Below are 16322 nucleotides of genomic sequence, written 5' to 3'. Positions count from 1 at the left end.
GTGACCCTTGAGTAAGTTACTTTTGTAAGCTTCAGTTTCCTCAAGATAATAGTAGTACCTACTCATAAACTTACAAAAAGGATTGAATGCATTAGCACATTAAGAGCATTTAGGGATAATGACTGCAAAATTATCTATGATTACACAAAACCTCACTCAGAGTTCTGTGCATTTTGGTATTTGAAAATAATTTCTTAGATTATAACTGAAGATTTTGAACTATAGAGGCACAAAGATGAGTATGTTTTGCTTTCCTCCTAATACTGAAGTTTCTCCTGGGGAGTCCAGTATATATTTTTATCCTTTTTTGTCCTCAGCAGAAGCTTTAATTGCCGAAAACATCAAAAAATTGGATCTATTAAGGAATTAGTCTTTTCTAATAAAGCCTTATGGATCCAGAATTATATACATATTTCCTCCTCTCCTCTTTGATATTAAAGACCAGAGTACCAAAAATCTCTCTCACATACACACACACACATTATGTATCATCATTTGCTGCACAAATAAAATTTCTTGAATTTTCAATACAAATACTTCAATAGGTTGATATTTTAGAGAGGAGTGCTGATTAAGTTGTAGAATTTAAAACCTGGGTGAGGACAGTATCAACATTGTTTCAGTGATTAGTTGGTACTAGAGTTCCTGAGTGAAAGATGGATTTGAGTAACTCCCCACTTCAAAGGCGGTACAGGGAAGTTGGAAAGTGAATTGTCATTTATTGAACATATATTGGCCATGTGCTAGCATTTGACAAGTATTTTCTTATTTAAATCTTAAACCATGAGAAATAGGAATAATTATTTCTTTAAAAATTGACATGAGGAAACCTGAGTTTCCTAGGAGTTGTATTATGTTCTCATGATTTTTACATTTACATTGTGACAGTCTCCAAGTTGAGATACAAACCCAGATATCTCAGTCCTCAAAGCCCATGTTCATTCTTCTTTCCTACGTAGTTTTATTTCGATGTGATAGAAGTAGCTATCAGTGTTGGAATTAGAAAAATCATTTAGCAACATTGTTTCACGCATTTGTTACATCAAGTTAAATATTTGCATGGGTATCTTTTGCTTCTTAAGCAAAACTGTGTTTGGCTATGATATAACAGTCTTTGCTTTTATACAAAGTAACAATGTTCTAACCTGGCTCTGAAACAGAGTGACTAATAGGAAGAAGCAGCCAAACATTTTCAATATTCAGCAGGCTCTAAGCTAGCTGCTTTGTTACTTCTTGCATGTTAATAGTTCCTTGTATTTTAATTAACAGTTATAGCTTTATCATATTTTATTTTTTAATTTCCTATAAATTTTGCTTAGGTTATACAAATAATCGTGACTGAAAATTTTATCTTTGTTCTAATGTGTCTTAGATCATATCATGGTTTTCTGTAGGACTTGGAAATTCTCCTTGTGCCATAGATGATTCTTGATGGACATTAGGATTTTCAAGCCCTCTAACTATTAGGAGACCACAAAATTATGTGCCCAAACTCAGAGAAACTAATGTTATAATCATCAAGATATTCATTCAGTAATTTTTTTAAATTAGGTAAATTCTTTAATGAGTATTCAGTCTATAATCACAATTTTAAGTAGAGGTAGGGAGGCTGAAAAAGACTTTATTTTTAGCGAACAGCACATAGCTTTTTTATAAATTGGAACATAAGATTTGTAGTTGGGCCAAATTTTGGAAAGCCTTAAATACCAGGCCAAGAATTTTATACTTCATAAGATAAGAAGAAAAGTTCTAGTGAAGGAGTTGAACTGATCAGAAGCATGGTCGAGTTGGTACTTGAGAGGTTAATCTGAAGGTGGTCCTACAAAAGAGATTGTGGCCAGCATGGCAGAATCAGGCAAGGAAAAGAGACTGTCTCCCAGTTCTAGGTATAATGTGCTAACAATTGAGTTAGGATAGTGAGATACCGGTTCAGTGGTGGCAGCACAAAAAGCAGGAAGTTTTCCCTGTTTTACTCTCTGGGTTAAGTAGGATACTGCTTGTCATTTTTGTGTGTGTGCATCCCTGGTTTAATGTAAGCTGGTTAATAAAGGTGAGCACTTTCAATTTGAAGGCCTTACTCAGATTATTTTCTGATAAAATGATCTTCAAGCTATCATGAAGCTGTCTTTAGGTCAGCATTGATGATTTCGTTTAACAATGGGTAATTTAGGTGTATAATCTTGGACTTCTTTACATAGAGGAATCTTGAAGGGACATAATATTGCATATTTTTATGAAACAATATTCTGAATTTTTTTTTTAAATTTTCACAAACATTAGTCAAATTATAAGGGCCTTTTACATTTTATATCTAACCTTTTAGATAAAGGAGCATGATAGCCTTCTTTTTTAAAATTTTTTTGGAAAGTTCTGTTTTATGTCATTAGAAATGACCTCAAAGGTTCATGTCTTTCTAAATTTAAATTTTTAATTTTGTCACCTTTTTTTTATGTGACATGTTAGGCTTGTAGTGGAAAGGAGATGTATATTGTTGTCTAGGATGCTCTGTTCCCTTCATCTCAAATTACCTTCTAGCCAAAGGTTTCTATACCATCAGTGCTAATATTTTGTGAATCCACTGAAAAGTATCTCGGCTGGTACGTAGATCCTATCATTATGTTTTTGCCAAAATACCTAGGAAGGTTCCCAGTGAGAAGTGGGATTCAAGTAAGGATGGTATGCAGCTCCACTCCTGCCTGTAAGACGTAGCAGTTTCCTCTTTCTTCCCCCAAAGACCTGTGGAGGGCTAATGCCTATATTAACACGGACAAGGGTCTCCAGTAGTCAGTGATGGGCCATATTCAAATTTTAAATTTACCATTTTAATCTTTTTTAAGAGTATAGTTCGGTAACATTAAGTACATTCACGGTATTATACAGCGATCACCACTTCTTACCTACAGAACTTTTTCATCTTCCCCCGGTAATCACTGTTCTACTTTCTGTCTATTTCTATGTATTTGACTGCATCATATAAGGATCATACAATATTTCTCCTTTTGTAACTGGCTGTTTTCACTGTCTTCAAGATTCATCAACGTTGTAGCATATATCAGAATACTTTCCTTTTTAAGGCTGAGTAATATTTCACTGTATTTTTATACTACATTTTGTTTATCCATTCTGCACATGGGCATTTTGGCTATTGTGAATAAAGCTGGTTTGAACATGGATATACAAATATCTGTTCAAGTTCCTGCTTTCAGTTCTTTTGGACATATACTCAGAAGTGGAATTGCTAGATCAAATAGTAACTAAATGTTTCATTTTTTGAGGAACCACCAGACTGTTTTCCACAGCGGCTGTACCACTTTACATTCCCACTAGCAATGCACAAGAAACTCAGTTATGCCACATTTTCTTTTTTCTTTTTTTCTTTTTTGATTCTGGCTATTCTAATAGCTGTGAAATAATATTAGAAATAGTATTCTTATAGCTGTGAAATGTGCATGTGTTTTTAAAGGATTGAGATCATAACACACGTCATTTTACATCTTTTTTTTCTTAATGTTACACCATGAACCATTCTTTTGCCAGTTAGTCATATCATCATTTAAAAAGAGTATGAAAGAGATTTATCCCTATTTGATAGTTTTTTTGAAAGAGTAAAGAGATTATTTCCTCTTTATAATTTTATGAGAGAATTAATGCTCCAGATTAGACTATGTTGTGTTGATTTTTTAAGTGTTGACCAGGAGTATCATTGTGCACTTCTCTAATGAACGTCCATGATACTTTCTTCTGTAGATATCGTGTTCTTCATGGAGCTTGCTTTACCTGATGTTGCTATTGAAGTGTATCCCTATAAATTAGAAGTCAACTTGTGTTTTATTAAAAAGTCACATTTAAACAATTTAAAGACAAAAGCAAAAAGATTGAAAGGGGTTAGAATTATAGCAGAGACAAAACTGCATTAAATTGGTAAGAGATTTGAACGATTATTTGGCTGAAATGAAACATGTGGCTAAATATTTTACATGGTTTGAGGTTAGAAGAAGTCAGGCATATGTTTTGGGCGGAACTTTGATTATTGTACAACTGTTACTTTCTATTCAACAGACATTCCCACCCTCAAGTTATGCAGGCTAGCCACTGGCTCTGTGTTCCTGTTGAGACTCTTTGTTTCTGATTTGATTTAGTTTCAGTCATAGCTTTGAATTTGATGTGATTCAAATTATAACTTCAGTGTCATTTTACCAAAGGGACATAGGAAATTGCTCCACACACTTTTTTATGCTGCTGATAGTTTATGAAATCAGGGTTCCAACTCAGGTTTAAGTCACTGCCATGAGAGGTGAGAGGAAAAATAGCTCTCATCTTCTGATCTTGCCTCTCATGGGGCAAGGAAAGAGGGCATGTTCTTGGGACTACTACCTGGGAAAAAAAAAGATCAAGGCCAAGGTATTTTCATTACTTTAAGTTTGAAATATAGTGACCCCTCTGTCCAGAAGCAGAAGTCTAGTGCTAGAGAGTAAGTACATCAGTAGTTGCAAATCAGGTCAGTCCTCTGTCGTAATACACACACAACTTCCAGGGGTTTATTAACTACAGTGCTGTGAGGTCATGTTTTGCAGGGAGAGTTAGGTTGTAAAGTCATCATTTAAAGCAAAAATGGAAAGTCACTTACAGTCAGTTATTATTGATCACTCTTCTCTTCAGTTAAGGCCTCGTTGAAGAAGTTGGTTTGTGTTTAAGAACCATATTGGATAGAAAAGCATCTATTCATAAACTCCATACAATGAGATTTCAAGTTATGGGATTACCTCTCCCACCTTACAATTTCTCTGAGGCATATGCTTGAGTAGAGCTCAAACAGATTGAACTCACTAATTAATCGCTCTGTTCTCTTGGTTCTTCTCTTCCCAAGTGAAGATAGTGGAATTCTATGTGCATATGATATACCTCCACTGCATGCTTTTAATTTGAGGTTGGGCCTGGCCCTGAATATCTGAGAATTTTTGAATTGCTGTATTAGTTTTCAGACTTCTTTCCTCTTGTCCACAGCTAGAAACGAGTTCTCTTAAGAGAAGTAGTGATATTGGAAGACTTGTGCTAAACAGTCTGCAAATCTGTATATTCTTACAGAAAAGACCATATGAAGTGGTTACATATTTCCTGGGCCTTTTCTCATGTATGCTCATATTCATGGTATGATCCCAGAAATTACAGTTTTTCCAGAATGCAGACACTTGAGGCCTCCAAAATCCAGCAGTGAGGTGGCACCACCTTGTTAAGATTGTCTGACATGTTTATCTTTAACAAGTGCAGTGCTGAAGTATGGGCCAGTATAGGAATCCTCCTATTTTATTTTAGATTGCTACTACTAAAACAGGATTTTGACCAGCAGCATTGGCATTGCATGAGCTGGCCGGAATGGTAGAATCTCGGGCTCTGCACTATACCTGTGAATTAGTCTGTATTATAAATAGATCTTCAGTTGATTTGGATTCACAGCTTTAGATAATACTAAAATGGTCATATTAGTTATAACATGTTAGAAAGTGCTCTCCTTTCAGTGATATTTCCGAGCTTCATTGATCAAATAGAAGAACAATTCATGCAAACAGGGAAAAATTATTTTAAATAGGAAGGAACAAAATTTTAAAAGGGACAGCGCACAGTAAGAGAAAAAAATGTTTAAGACTTAATTGAACTGACACAAATGAATTTGCTTTACCCCTCAACTGATTCTTAATTAGATAAAAGACATTTCACATGATTTGATTAAAAAGTAAGTTCTCTTCCCTTATAAAATTAGTTTGTTCTTTCTGGGAGTTGACAGAGGGAGAAGAAACAATTATAAAATGAAAAGTAGAGTTTAGAATGTCTTTGATAATAATACTGTATAAGTGACTTTTACATTTTGTCTACAGAAAATCAGTCTATGCAAGACCAGGCACCTATGTTGGAAGGTGAATTAGTTACAAAATACAACTCCGGGAATCGCTGAATCATTGAATGCAATTAATGATTGGACATTCACAATAATGCATGTGAACTTCAAAGCTGATGATATCCTAAATCTGATCAGTATCATTTTTTATTTGGCTTAATGAATCGGATCTTAGAACTGATTGAGTTAACATGGTGACACAAATAGCTGTAAATCATAAAAGTCATCTATGTTACATAGACATAAAGATGACTATACCAAGATTCTCTTATGAATAAGATTGGAAGGTGATGGGAGAGATTTTTTTTTTTTTTTTTTGGATGAGAGAGATTTGAATGCTTAATCAATGTTTGACCAGAACTTTAAGAATTTGTTAAGCAAATAGTAGCATGTGGTTTAATATTTTGTGATTAGCTCTTGAGTGTCTTGAAGGTTATTTGGCATTCCATCTTCTAGTAAACTTGCAGAAAATTAGTTTTATCTTTAAAATCAAGGAAAATTACTCCATGCTGGTTAGAAGATCTTGTTATAAAAAAATTTCTGTGACATTATGTATGAGTCACAGGTACTTTGGTTTGCTAAGCAATTTTGTGATTTAATATCATGAATATCAAAACAAGTAAAAGGTAAAATACTAAAAGAATATTTAATTTATTGAAAGAGGAGTAAGTTTTTGTCTTTTCATATACACATATACAAAACTCAGTGAAATGTAATATGATTATATTGTGATTTAAAAATTATCCTGTCTTCTTTCTGGCATGTTTTATTCCTTTTTTTCTTTAAAGATACTGGCATTAGGGTCCTTAATGAGTTTTGCTTCATATGTTCATTTCTCACTTTGGGACGACAGGTTTTTTGTTTTTGTTTTTTTAGAGAAAATTTACAAAAGTCGACAGTAGTTTAATTTTATATTTGCTGCCAGCCTGGAATTTGTTGTGTGACATAAAAAAAAATCTTATCACTAATATTCGAATGCTCTTTTACATTTTTTACGTAATTTCTAAGGCAAAGATGATAAAACTTACTTATGTCATGAAGTTGTGCTCTTTTTTTTTTAAACAGTGTTTCTACCATGTTTACTTATGTTGAATTGCTTATGTTAAATTTTTCTCTTGGGAAATAGATTTACTGCTTTTATTCTTTTTTTGTGTGTTGACTATCAGAAGCCTTTTTTAAAGCAGACTCAAGCGATTTATTATTTTATTAGGAAGGCTATGTACCAATACAGACATAAAAACTGCACTATCCTTAAATTTAGCACAGCTCTTTCACTTTAATATCAAGATATCTTGCCTACTAAGCCAAGGCCTTCTGTTTATTAAAGGTAATGAGTTTGAGAATCTAGGGCGACTGACAGAGTGATCCCCACAGCTCAGCTGGTAGAACTTTTGTGACAGTTATCTCAAGGTTAGGGCAGAATTCGAAGGTATTCTGATAGATACAATTTAGTTTTCTTCTTTTCATGATTTCTAAATGAAAATGCCCTCTCTTATCTGTTATAGGTCCTCAGAATGGTTGGAATGATCCTCCAGCTTTGAACAGAGTACCCAAGAAGAAGAAGGTACTGGAAAAAGATTTCCATCCAACTGCCTATGGGTGTTCTGTTAATCATGTAGCCACCTGGAGCACATACTTCACTGATCCTTTTAAAGGCCAAGCTTATTGACTGATATATTTAAAGTGTATTTCTACTTACATCTTCTAGTCCATGAAAGGAAGGAAAAAAAGTAGAAAACAATATGGTGGTATGAATTAAACCCTTTTTAGAAGGCAAGATGTAAATTCCCTATAGATCTCTTTTAAAGAGTAAGAAACTCAAAGAGTAGGCTTCTCAAATGAATTTTTTTTGGGGGGATTTACTTTGGTAATCATGAATTTGATCATTATATTTTAGACTATTTTTGTCTATCACAGATAATACGAATGAAGAAATAGCCTTGTAGCAGAGCATTGTTTAGATGTCAGTAACTGTTGAGAGAGCTTTTAGAGCACAAGATAAGATTTTTCTTTCTCCCAAGCGATTGTCTACTTTTTTTTCTACTCCTAGTGATCTCTTTCCCCCAAATATAGTAATGAGAGGCCATAACATAAAATCGAGAGACACTAAATGAACAAGAAAACCCAAAATTTAGATTAGTTATAATGAGGAATGTAATCTACTACTTTTAGTGTGATTCAGTTGATGGGTAAAATCTACTTAGTGATCTAGAAAACGGGTATTGCATCATGATCATATTAAACACAGAAGCACACGTTTGGCACATCTGATTTTAATATTGCTAGATATAATTCTCCAGACCATGACATCTTCTTTCGGAAACACCACAGTTTTGGCTTCTCATTATGGGAGTAAGTGTGTAAGGCAAAGGGGAAACTGAGAGGTCTAGTTTGAGTTTCTCCAGCTCTCTTAGCTAGGTTAGCTCTATTTTTATGTTTTAGTCTAGCATTCATAAAATTTCATTGGAAAAGTATTAGTATTAAAATTTTTTTTTTAACCATGGAATAGCCTAACTCCTTTAGTTAAAGCTGAGGAAACGTTGCTATCATTTTTTTCTTACTCTTATTTTCTTTTAAAAGATGCCTGAAAACTATATGCCACCTGTTCCCATCACATCACCAATCATGAACCCCTTGGGTGACCCCCAGTCACAGATGCTGCAGCAACAGCCTTCAGCTCCAGTACCACTGTCCAGCCAAGCTTCATTCCCACCGTCACATCTTCCAGGTGGCCAGCCCTCCTTCCATGGCATACCCCTTGGTCAACCAGGCATGCCACCATCTTTCTCAAAGCCCAATATCGAAGGTGCCCCAGGGGCTCCTATTGGAAATACCATTCAGGTAATAGTAAATCTGTGGGAGCGAAATGGGGAGATGGCTCTATTTTAGTAAGTTTTTTTTTAATGTGTTAACTTTTATGGTTATACCTTAATTAACGAACATCTAAACTTGGTTTCAGTTTAGACAAACTGAATAAAACATAGTAACCCTTTTTTAAAGATTGGTCATGTATGCATATTATTTTTTAATTACATGGCCACATACAAATTTTCTAGAAGAGGCTCATATATTCGCTAGTATGTGTTTACAGTAACTTGTCAATCGCAGTATTTCACTCGGCCTGATCGGTAGCCACAATAAGATCAATTAAATCTGATACTCGCTTCCAAGGTTGCTAAGCAGAAGCTGCTTCCAAAGGTTTTTCCTTTTAAAATGTAAAATAAAAATGTAATGAGTTATATTTTTTCTTGTGTACATGTGATTGCTAATAACATGTAACCTTATCTTCAGATATATAAATTTGTACTTGCTTTTTACTTACAAACTGCTAGTTGGAAAGTTTCTAGATGATGAAAAATCGATTACATTTCCATATAACTGACTTAGACATACACAGGTAAACATTTTGATCTATTCATGAAAAGTAAAGAGCTGGGCCAAAGTTTACCATAAGATGAAACAGTTTCCTGCCCAAGTATAAAAATAGTTCTCTGTTTTTGTTTTTGATTCATTGAATTCAAATTTGTAATGATTATATCTATCACAAGAGTATGCTTTGTTGTTAAGAGATAGTTCTGCCTAAGGAACTTCTAAATATTAAGTTTCATTATAAAAAACAGTTTCGATGGAGATGGGGTGAGTTGCTTCTTTCCACAAGAATATAAATGATAAAGCTGTGTTGATAATTTTTTTTTTAATGATTACAAGTTTATATTAGTTTGGAAAGTTACCCAGCCACTCACTTTGGTTTAGACCTGGCTGCTCATGCTATACTCATCTAAACCAGAACCTCAGTTACCATCGAAAGGGAGAGCTGCATAGATGTATGTGTTCAGCCAGGCCATAATATTTGGCTACTTGCCTACTTGGATGTCTCTGAGGCACCTCACACTCTATGCTCAAAACCTAATTCATAATCTTCCACTCAAACCTAGTCTTCTTTTGGTGTTTCTTGTATCAGTGAATGGCACCGTAATCCTTTCTATTCAGTCCAGTCAAAAACCTGGGAACATCTTTATACTCCTTTTCCTTTAACCTTGTTTTTCATCTCTATCCTCAAATTTTGTTTCTGTTACTTTAAATCTCTCTCAGATCCCTTCTTTACATTTCTACTCTGGTCCACACTGCATTCCTCTGCAGTCTTCAGCAGTACAAGAGTCTCTAATTGGTCTGCTAGCATCTTACTTCGATTCATCTCTAATATGGTCTTGTCTCCTGTTTACTTAATATATTACAACTTCCCATTATTCTCAGATTAAAGAACAAAATATTTCACCTTGCCTGGAAGACTTCAGCTCATTCCTGCTGCTCTCTGCTCCAGTCTCACTGGCTTCCTTTTAGTCCCCTTGTATCATGTTCCTTCCTTTGTATGTTCCTCTTCCATCTAAAATACTTTTCCTTCCCCATTTAACTGCTCAACTCCTCCTATCCTTCCGATACTTTCCTTAAGAGGGCCTTAACAGAGTTGCTATTTTACGTGCATTTATTCCATTTAAAATATTTCCTTCTCTTCCGTTAGCTTGTAAACTCCCTGGGGGCAGAGATTATTCCTGTATTGGCTAACCAGTACATAGCCAGTGCCTGGCCCATAATTGCCTAATATTTTTAAATGAATGAACTAATAAATCAAAACTAAAAATTTAGACATTCCTCTTTGTTTTTCCATCTTTACACACAGTAACATCATGGTCTCTTCTACCCTAATCTTTGGCTTAATCTTGCAGTTTGGTAATAGCCCAGTTAACAACCTCCAAGAGTAAATCAAAGAATAGAAGAGTGCCAGGATAAACAAAAATGGGCGACAAGCAGAGTAAGCAGCCCCTCTAACCAGCCAGCTTTAAAAATGCCTTGTTCTTTTTATTTCCTACTGGCACAGGTCTGCTTTCCATCAGTTATATACAAGAGGGATCAACATATGTTCCATAATTAATTAAATACATTATATCTTATCCTGTTATTGAGAATACAAGCTGTGGAAGGAGCGCCTGTACCTTCTACTGGATATCTGATTTTCGTTTTTACTTATCTCAAGCGATTTCTCATGTTTATTTTTCATTCAGTTTTGAATAGTCTGTACAAGGTAGTTGGTTTCGCCATATCACAGAGTTTAGGCCTCCGTGTATAGGTAGCTTCTGGTCATTTCTTCTCATTTTATGGTACTCTTTCTTCCAGCATGTGCAGTCTTTGCCAACAGAAAAAATTACCAAGAAACCTATTCCAGATGAACACCTCATTCTGAAGACCACATTTGAGGATCTTATTCAGCGCTGCCTCTCTTCAGCCACAGATCCCGTATGTATTTTTTCTCATACTTTGCTTATTTAAAATAATTTTTATGAAGTTCTTCTGTAATTATTGCTTGAAACCCTACAAGATACATTTTAAAAATTTGTACAAAAGTAATAAAGCTAGCACTTACATAATTTGCTGTACATACAAAAACATTTAATTACTTTTTTTATATAAATTTATTTAATCCTCACAATAATCCCACAGTAGTCCTCTTTATTTTACACATGAGGAAATTAAGGCATAAAGCAGTTAAGTAACACCTAGGGTCAGAGCCAGCATTCAAACCCAGTCTGGCTCCAGAATTCATGCTCTCAACCACTATGTGCATTTCTTATCAGCCAACCTCATGTTTGGCACATAAATAGAATAGTGGTATGCAAGAAATCCAGATTTGGTGTTTTTTTCTCTGAGCTTACATAGAAGCTTTTAAAAGTAGGAATCATATGCAAAGATCTTAAAAACAGTTAAATGTTTTAGTTATTAGAGTCATATTCATAATTAAGGCAACTCAGTTTACTTAGTTTACTTAGAGGATGCCTGTGTATTGGCAACAAGAAAAATTCCACAAGGCTAGTTTTGTTTTAGATGAAATTTCAGTTTCTGCCAGCAAACATTGAATAGACTTATTTACCCACTGGTTACTTGTCTGCTTGAAAAACAACTTCTGGAATTTGTTGTTTCATCAACATTGAGTATTAATATGTGCAGCCTTCTGCTGGTCTCTGGAAAGCTGTTCCCTGTACCAAAAGTGTCGGGAAAGCAGGGCCAGGGAAAGGTTAACGTAAACCTTGGCGCCTGACATTCTGGGGGTGATGGAAAGACTAGTAGTCTTGGATAGAGAGCAGATGAGGCTGATAGCCCAGTAAACACCATTTCCTATGTACACCTTTAAATAGACAGGCCACCGTCATTCAGAAATAGAGGAGTCCCAATAGAAATGTGGGAAAACTCCAGTCCTTCAGGCATGAGTCAGTACAGAGAGGCTGGGGAACACATAATTCATTGCCCAGCTCAATAAATTTTTGTTGAGTGTAACACCTCTAGGTCACCATACCATTTACCTTCTGGGTCCATAGGAGCCGGCAGAGAACCACAAAAGACAGAGTGGTCCTCTAATTCCTGTAACTCGTTGGGGGAGAAGTTCTAATATCTTCTCCTGCCCAGTTGCCCCTTGGGGTAGAGCTCCTGTTGGTAGCTATGTGACATTAGCTTCGAACGGTCCATTTAATCAATAGATGCAATCATTTTTATAGTATGACTTTATTTCTATTTTCACTTTAATTAGGGCCAAACAACACAAAGTGCTTTTGCAGCACAACTCAGTTCTTAATCTTATCCTTGGTAGCTTTATCTTTCCTCTCTTTTCTGAAACACTTACATTTCTTCCCTAAACATACCAAGAGCACATCAGCATCAGGGACTTGTACTTGCTGTTCCTTCTGCCTGGCACTCTTCCCCCACATAACTGCATTGCTCACTCCTCACTTGCTCAGCCTTCTGCTCAAATGTCCCATTAGCCATTGGGCCTTTCTTTACCACCTTCACTCCCAACACCTCTAGCCCCCTTACCCTGTTAACTTTTCTTCATGGCATTCATTACCATCTGACATAGAACATATTGTTTATTTAGATCTTTTTCCTACCCAATATGAGGTCCATGAGACACAAACGGTATCCCCAGCATGGCGCATAGTAGGCACTCAATAAATATTAAAGAACATTGTCACTTCTAAAGCTGTTCATAATGTAGATCATTATGTTAATCACATTGTAATTTCAAACCTTTAATTTAGGTTTTAGAATAGTTTTCTCTCACTATACCTATAGAACTAGGATGGGGTGGAGGGATCTCCTTAATTTAAGAACTCATTTTACTACTTCCCTCTTAAGTCTTAAGTCACCAGAAAATAAGCTTTTTCCTAGGCGTTTTAAAGGTTCAGAAAGAGGCAGAATTAAACAAATCAAATAGACTAAGTGTGTAAGTAATATTTTTGAAAGGGTAAAACAAAATTCCAGTTCACCTATATGTTTGCCTCTGGCACCCACCCATAATTTATAACTGTACTTAGAATTTCTTTTCTGTAGTACACTGACCCATTGCTGCCTCCAGATGGTGCTGCCTGTTGCTTGTGGATATGGTACACCTGTACATGTGCATACCTTGTCAAGTGCGATTGCAGTCCACATGAAATCTAACCAGTACTCTACTTGCACACTGGAAGGAAAGAGTCTCATTATCTTGCCCTCTTCCTGTTATTAGATTACTGATCTCTGTCTTAATAATCTGTTCAAGTTTCTTGGCCATAGTTGCCTCCATTTCTTTATAAAATGAAGTTGTTCAACATCATGAGTATAAGGTTTAATGAAACGAGATAGGAAAAATTCTTTGGATAAAAGTTTAAGTTCAGATACAACGTATCTATTTTCCTCTCCTGCAGCAAACCAAGAGGAAACTAGATGATGCCAGCAAACGCTTGGAGTTTCTATATGATAAACTTCGGGAACAGACAGTAAGTTTGTGGGACAAAGAAGGATTTATGATAAACATTTGTTCCTAGTTGCTAATAAAATAAGCATTTCATCAGCATTCAAGCGTAGTGTGCTTGGAGGCAAAACTGTCATGATAGTTATAGAATGGGCTTTGTGCTAACCGAATCTTAAATTTCATTTTTAGGGGATGGGGAGATAGGACACAGCCTCTGGGATTGCGGGGAGAGAGGGAGCAAAGGAGGGAGATTTCTTTCAAGCAGAGTTTTTTCTTTATTAATGAAAGCATTAGGATAGGAGAGAAAAAACTGGGACTTTTTATATTTTTGCATTTCAGCATTATTCTTCCCATTCCCCACATTGGTCCCATCAGATAAAAATAACCATTTATGTCATGAGAACCAAACCAAAGGAAGTTGATATAACAGTGGAAGTGGTGCGGTCCAAGGACTGATCCAAAATAAAGTTTTCCCTCAAAAGTATGGACAATATAAACCAAATAATGACATGGAAAACTATAGGTTTTATGGTTTAAGAGATGACAGAATTATAAAATGCAGTTGAGAATTAGATAAATTGAGTTCATGATGAAGGCTGTTGCCCTACTAATGGAAGTAGATCAAAAATACAGGATCTCTATTGTAGACAAGGTTTTAAATAGATTGAGTCTTTAAGGTATCATGATTAAGATCTTTAAACTCCTTCATGTGCCTGGGAAAATTTCTAAAAGGTGTGAGGCTGTATCTAAAATAATTGAAGAATTAAAGCTCTTAAGGGGAGAGAGACATTAGCATTTTAGCTTGGGGGAGGAAATCAAGAAAATACCTGGCTTATTATTATACATGTTTAATTCATAAATAATTTTCTTACATACCATTTTGTCATAGTTTTGTTTTATAACTTTAGTGTTGCTTGCTTAATCTAAAAAACTTTCTAGAAATGCTAAATAATTTATACTTTTTTATAATGTTTATTTCAAGCTCCTTTTAAATATTGAGGTTTAATGTTTGTAGAGGGTCTCATGGGAAATTCCCCTTAATTTAATTCTTTCTCTTCGTTCCACCTTTATTTCAGCTTTCACCCACAATCATCAGTGGTTTACACAACATTGCAAGGAGCATTGAAACGCGAAACTACTCAGAAGGATTGACCACCCATACCCACATAGTTAGCACCAGCAACTTCAGCGAGACCTCTGCTTTCATGCCAGTTCTCAAAGTTGTTCTCACCCAGGCCAATAAGCTGGGTGTCTAAAAGGACAGGTTTACTCGCAGCCATATTGCCATTTTCCAAAAGAAACATGTTTTAAAAAATGATAAGATATGGACCAATTCTCATTAGCATGTTTCCATAGCTGCCAGTCAAGAGCATTTACACTATTTCTGCAGATATACTCATTTTAGAACTGCTATAAACCCTGGTGCTTTCTTTTGTTTTAATCTTTTATTGCCCATGATGATTTTCCTATTCTGCAAATAACGTATTTCCTGGATTACACATAATATGTTTTCCTCAAGTATTCCGATAAAATATGGTTTTTAAAACCGTAGTGTACTTTTTGGAAAAGGAGCATCTGGTTATGCATAAAGCAGAGCTAAAACTAAATTTCTTTCATGTCCTCTCTCTCTCTTCTGTGTCAATCAGATTAAAGTGTGTAATCCTATTTTAAGTGTATGTAGTCTTTTTTTTTTTTTTTTCCAAACAGCTGTTCACAGTTTAGTTCAGTCCTTATTTTTTATGTCTTTGGCTTCACTCTGGTCCTGAACAAATAATTAAATTTAGAGGATGCTGCATAGATTTTAGCAATATTGATGAAAAGTGGGATCATTAACTTTACTTATCTATAAGAAAAGACTGAGCATTTTCATTCTGTAGAATGCATTGAACTTTATTAATAAATGTTTTCAGTATTCTGTTTGAATTTTAAGATTGAATCGTCTCCATTTTATATTTAGAAATTCATTTATCCATTTTTAAAAAGTGATCTATGGCTCTGAGGTTTAGGTTCAGAAAGAAAACTTTAATTTCTGTCAATCCCCTGAATCAGCCAGATGTTTTTCAGCATTTTTCTGTCAAGTGATTTTATTACAATCTGTCTTACGAACAGTGTGGTAAATAAAAGATAATGTTCCCCATAGACTCTTGAGAATCAGATACTAATAATTTTTCTTTGTCTATGCAATTTTATCTAAGTGGGTTGGAAAACTAGAAAATAAGCACTGTGACAGTTTTGGAGGTAGAAGTGCTATTCCAAGGAATTAAGAGTAGTTTGTCAGGTTTTTTTGCAGCCCGAGGAAAAAAGTTTGCAAGAACCTCTGTTTCTTTTGCTGAGATTCCTTATTCACCAAATTAAACCCCTCTTTACAAATTAGCAAACTCAATTTTTAGCTCAATTTTTAACTAGAAGAAGGACGATAGCAAGTATCAACATTGGAGCCTTAAGGAGGGGTGATGTATCAGCACCCTGCCATCAGCCTCCTAGGAGTTTGTTAGTCTGAGTCACTTCTGTGACTCATTCAAGTGGCAACTTGACCTCATGACCTCAAGTGTGGTATCAGCTTAAGACCCCATCTGAGCAACAGGCTGGCCTCTAATAATTTTTTTCATTCATCACCTTTATAGTTAGGATTTGTGTTATGGCTGCATATAT

At 35.2% G+C, this 16322-nt stretch overlaps 1 protein-coding gene across 21 annotated transcripts in view; it reads left to right on the top strand.

Moving 5' to 3' along the window:
* SEC31A (SEC31 homolog A, COPII component) overlaps positions 1-15599 on the top strand; it is a 61315-nt gene extending 45716 nt beyond the window's left edge. For 12 of the 21 annotated variants that reach the window (XM_039845599.1, XM_039845598.1, XM_039845586.1 and 9 more), the window contains 5 exons: positions 7399-7457; positions 8474-8734; positions 11066-11185; positions 13624-13695; positions 14747-15599. In XM_039845599.1, the coding sequence (XP_039701533.1) occupies positions 7399-7457; positions 8474-8734; positions 11066-11185; positions 13624-13695; positions 14747-14926 (692 nt within the window). In that variant the 3' untranslated portion in view covers positions 14927-15599. Of the gene's footprint in view, positions 1-5873; positions 5913-7398; positions 7458-8473; positions 8735-11065; positions 11186-13623; positions 13696-14746 lie in introns of all 21 variants that reach the window. The other 9 variants (XM_039845580.1, XM_039845588.1, XM_039845585.1 and 6 more) reach the window with 2 other exon arrangements.
* Positions 15600-16322: the final 723 nt, after the last annotated feature.

The sequence above is a fragment of the Pteropus medius genome, unplaced genomic scaffold, assembly GCF_902729225.1.
Source record: "Pteropus medius unplaced genomic scaffold, Ma_sr-lr_union100, whole genome shotgun sequence".
NCBI lineage: Eukaryota > Metazoa > Chordata > Mammalia > Chiroptera > Pteropodidae > Pteropus > Pteropus medius.
Note: the sequence above shows the minus strand (reverse complement) of the source record. Positions and strands in the feature narration are given on the sequence as shown.